Source organism: Protobothrops mucrosquamatus, unplaced genomic scaffold (genome assembly GCF_001527695.2).
Source record: "Protobothrops mucrosquamatus isolate PMUCROS unplaced genomic scaffold, P.Mucros_1.0 scaffold5196, whole genome shotgun sequence".
Lineage (NCBI taxonomy): Eukaryota > Metazoa > Chordata > Lepidosauria > Squamata > Viperidae > Protobothrops > Protobothrops mucrosquamatus.
In genome coordinates this window covers 84,922-89,921 of record NW_015391064.1, presented here as the reverse complement: position 1 = coordinate 89,921, position 5,000 = coordinate 84,922, and the positions used below count along the sequence as shown (strand labels likewise).

Below are 5,000 nucleotides of genomic sequence, written 5' to 3'. Positions count from 1 at the left end.
AACATTGGCTGCCGTATTCCAGGTGTGGCCTCACTAGGGTTTTATAAAGCGGTACTAATACTTTGCGTGATCTTGATTCTATGCCTCTGTTTATACAACCCAGGATTGTGTTAGCTTTTTTGGCTGCTGCTGCACACGGCTGGCTCATGGTCAAGGGATCGTCCACTAGGACTTCAACATCCCTCTCACAGTTACTGTTTTTAAGCCAGGTCTCCCCCAATCTGTAGATATTAAGAGGTATAAACCTAGCCACACTGCGTCCCTTTGGACCCCACGGAGCCCCTAATAACTGGGTCCCTCTTGCCATTTTCTGTCCTTTTCTAAACTATTCAGTATAGGGAGTGAAAAGCAGCCTATCTGCAGGGGATGGGATGGTTGCCAAAGATGCTTAATTAGCATCCAATTAAGACCTGGTCCTTGCAACACCCCCCACTTTACCAGATGTTGGACGAGGGAACATGGCTTGTTCACTTTCTGCTTTTTTTTTAATTGAAAAGTTTTATAAAAGTTACAATATAAACCCCAAAATCCACCCCCCCTAAACCCCCCCTCTCCCTCCCCCACTTCCCAGAGCTGAATACAGGGTTACAAATATAATAATCATAATCTAACTAACATTAACCAACTATATAAATAACCAAGTCCATAATGCGCTTTAACCCCCCTTTAACGTAAATATAATAATAATTAAAACATAAACAAATTAGTATCCTAATTATTAAACAATAGAATATCCATATTGTTAAACGATACTAATACTAAAAGTAATAATAATATCATATAATTAAAACTAACAAAATTTTAACTATAATAAACTATTAATACTAATAATACTCTAAAATTTACTCATAGGCTAAATGNGGGGGGGGGGGAATCCTCAGCCATGTCATGGTCTTCGGCCACATCCCCCCCCAACTTGTATTCTGAAGAATTATTTCAGCCTCTCCTGGGGAGCCCCCCCTTTCTTGGCAGCCAACCCCTCGGTGACCCCCCTGACACCCTTCTGCTGGGATGTGTCGTTGGCTTCTTTGCCCAGCCCAGAGAAGTGAGGGTTTCCTGTTGGCCTCCCATCCACTGACTGATCAGATCTTCCCCTGCTTAGTTCCCTGTGAGGGAGACCTGGTGCTGGGGGGGGGATTGCTGGGAGTTGGCCCCCCACCCCAAAACCTGAGCACTTGAGGGCGCCTCAAATCCCCTCCCCCCCTCCTTCATGAGCTCCAGCTGCCCGAGGCCTCCTTTTCAATGCCTTCTGCCACTCGAACCCGGCCTCCTTGGGGCTCCAGACCCCCAGCTTTGGGCCCTCCAGATGTTCACCCCCCCTCCTGCCAGTCCTAGGAAGGAAGGAAGGGAGGGAGGGAGGGAGGGAGGAATGACAGAAGGAAGGAAGGATGGAAGGAAGGAAGGAAGGAAGGAAGGAAGGAAGATGAGAATGGGAAAAAGGGGGAAGGAAGGAAGAAAGGGGAGGGAGGGAGGAAGGAAGGAAGGAAGGAGAAGAAAGGAAGGAAGATGAGAATGGGAAAAAGGGAAGGAAGGGAGGGAGGGAGGAAGGAAGTAAGGAAGGAAGGAAGATTAGAATGGGAAAGGGGAAAGGAAGGAAGGAAGGAAAATGGGAATGGGAAGATGAGAATGGGAAAAAGGGGGAAGGAAGGAAAGAAGGAAAGAAGGAAGGAAGGAAGGAAGGAAGGAAGGAAGGAAGGAAGAAAGAAAGAAAGAACTGGACAATTCTTGGGACTCTTCCAAAGGCAGAAATGGGGGGTTTCACGCCCCACTGATTCCCCCTCTTTTCCAGAAAGGCCTCTTGGGCCAGGGGAACGGGTAAGGAATCCCCCCCGGGCACCCTGCAGCTTCTGTCCAAGGCCCAGGGTTTACTTAGCTTCCTTTACCCCCCCCCCTTTTGCAGCCGCAGGAGAGGCCCTCACGGGGGCCAGCCAGGGGCAGGGTGCCCCCCCACTCCGACGGCTGCTGCCCGCCCGGCTCCCGCTGCCAGCCCACCCGCCTCCTGGTGCAGGACCGCTGGCTTCGGGACGGCCCTCGGCGGGTGGAGGTGGTGGAGGGCTGCCAGTGCAACGCCAGCCCGGACGAGTGTCTCCGCTCGCCCCTCCTGAAGACCTTCTTTCCCGACTCCCCTTCGGAGCAGACCCTGGACGTGGGCAGCTGCACCGGCCCCCCGCCCGCCCAAGGTGAGCCGGCTCGGGCGTCACTCCAGGGCCAGGTTCAGCCTTTCCAAGCCGGGCCCTGGCTGGGACGGGGAGCATGGGAGCTGCATCCTTGGGGTGGCCCAGGCTGGGGAGGGTGGCCTGCAAGGGCCAGAGAAGCTTTGTTGGAAGAGGGGGGAGCCGGTCCCCCCTCCCCGTAACACCAGGCAGGGCTCTGGACCCCAAAGGCCGGCTTAATGTATCCGCATCAGGCTGCTCCTCCATCGCAGACCGATTAAATGACTAACTAATGAACAAACTAACTAACTCTAATTAACTAATGAACTAATGAACTAACAAACTCTAATGAACCAAGGATTGAATTAACTCTAACTAACCAATCAACTAACTAATGCTAATTAGTTAACTAACCAACTAATGAACCAACAAACGAACTAATTCTAACTAATGAACTAACTAAATCTAACTAATGAATTAATGAACTAACTAGCAAATTAATGAACTAATGAAGTAACTCTAACAAACTAACAAACTAACTAACGTTAATTAACTAACTCCAATTAACTAATGAACTAACTAACCAATTAACTAACTCTATGTAGCTCTAACCAACTAACCAACTAATAAACACATTAACTAATTAACTAATGAACTAACTAATGAACTATAACTAACCAATTCACTAACTCTAAGTAACTCTAACCAACTAATAAACTAACAAACTAAGTAACTAATTCTATCTAAGTAACTCTAATGAACTAACAAACTCTAACTAATGAACCAACAAATGAACTCTCTAACTAACCAATCAACTAATGCTAATTAACTAACCAACTAATGAACCAACAAATTCTAACTAATGAACTAACTAAATCTAACTAATGAATTAATGAACTAACTAGCAAAGTAACTAATGAAAACTCTGTAACCATCTAATAANCCCCTTTAACGTAAATATAATAATAATTAAAACATAAACAAATTAGTATCCTAATTATTAAACAATAGAATATCCATATTGTTAAACGATACTAATACTAAAAGTAATAATAATATCATATAATTAAAACTAACAAAATTTTAACTATAATAAACTATTAATACTAATAATACTCTAAAATTTACTCATAGGCTAAATGAAACTTTTTAGTCCCATATTTGTTCTGAATATAATCTATCCATCTTCTCCAAACCGAAGTGTATCTTTCTTGTGAGGGATCCTTCAAATAGGCAGAAATCTTGGCCATTTCTGCTAAATTTGACACTTTAAGCGTCCATTCTTCTATAGTAGGCAAGCAATCCTCCTTCCAATATTACCCTACTAATAACCTTGCAGGTGTTACCCTTTCAGCTTTCTTGAAAGCCAGCAAGGTTAGCAGTCAAAGTGACTTTCTGAGCCTTTAGCCAAATCTGAGCCCCCCCCCCCCAGACACGGTGTATTCTCCTCACCGGCACAAAATCCGGTTAAAGTCTGGCTTAGGAAGGAGGGGCACTTGAAATGCTGGCTAACTGAAATGTCGGGGGTCTTGGACTGCTGTATTTTTTTGGGGGGAGGCTATGGAAGCAAGAGCCTTTTTGGAGGAGGGGGGGCTGGGTGAGACCCAGGCCCGGACAACACCCTGTTGGCGTTCCTCTCTTCCCAGACTTTTCAGGCAGTCGGGTGAGTGTCGATGTGGGGGTCTGCAGGAGCCTCTGTGGCGGGGGGAAACCCCCCCCTTCGGGATGTCCAGGTCTTCCCAGAGAGCCCTCCCTGTTGGGCTTCCACCGGACTCCCCAGGTGAGGCTTCGTTTCCTGGGGTGACCGCTGCCCCTCTTCCGGATGGGGGGGCCCTCACTTATCTGGCCTGGCCAGCTTTGAAAAAACTCTCTCCCCCCAGGCATCTCCACCCTTAGCCCCATCCTGGCCAGCTTGGTGCAAAGCCTGCATGGGGGGGCTGCCTTGTAGCCCACCCAGGCCACCTTGCACCAGGACGAGGCCCCCACAAAGGGGTTTTGGGGTGCTGGTTTGGATGGGCACAGAGAGGCTTCTGGGCTGAGCTTTCTCCCAGCTGATCCCTAGCAGGATACTCTGATGGGGGGTGGGGCGATGAGGAGGGGAAGAGAGGAATCCAGACAGGTGTGTGTGGGGGGGGACACCTGGGGGTCCATGCTTGCTGCTCTTGCTCTGTTGGCAGCATCGGCCGAGAAGGAAGGACAGCGTGGGGGGGGGGGATCCTCAGCCGTGTCATGGTCTTCGGCCACATCCCCCCCAACTTGTATTCTGAAGAATTATTTCAGCCTCTCCTGGGGAGCCCCCCCTTTCTTGGCAGCCAACCCCTCAGTGACCCCCCCACCCTTCTGCTGGGATGTGTCTGTTGGCTTCTCTGCCCAGCCTAGAGAACTGAGGGTTTCCTGTTGGCCTCCCATCCACTGACTGATCAGATCTTCCCCTGCTTAGTTCCCTGTGAGGGAGACCTGGTGCTGGGGGGGCTCGCTGGGCATTGGCCCCCCACCCCAAAACCTGAGCACTTGAGGGTGCCTCAAATCCCCTCCCCCCCTCCTTCATGAGCTCCAGCTGCCTGAGGCCTCCTTTTCAATGCCTTCTGCTGCTCGAACCCGGCCTCCTTGGGGCTCCAGATCCCCAGCTTTGGACCCTCCAGATGTTCACCCCCCCTCCTGCCAGTCCTAGGAAGGGAGGGAGAGAGGGAGGAAGGGAGGAAGGAAAGAAAGAAGAATGGGAAAAAGGGGGAAGGAAGGAAGGAAGGGAAGGAAGGAAGGGAAGGAAGGGGAGGGAGGGAGGAAGGAAGGAAGAAAGGAAGGAAGGAAGGAAGGAAGGAAGGAAGGAAGGGGAGGGAGGGAGGGAGG

The 5,000-nt window shown here is 49.5% G+C and overlaps 1 protein-coding gene across 1 annotated transcript in view; it reads left to right on the top strand.

The window, feature by feature from the left end:
* LOC107299618 overlaps positions 1 to 5,000 on the top strand; it is a 23,716-nt gene that overhangs the window by 12,811 nt on the left and 5,905 nt on the right. The window contains exons 3-4 of the mRNA XM_015828981.1: positions 1,790 to 1,815; positions 1,901 to 2,180. Coding sequence (XP_015684467.1) covers positions 1,790 to 1,815; positions 1,901 to 2,180 — 306 coding nt within the window. The remainder of the gene's footprint in view (positions 1 to 1,789; positions 1,816 to 1,900; positions 2,181 to 5,000) is intronic.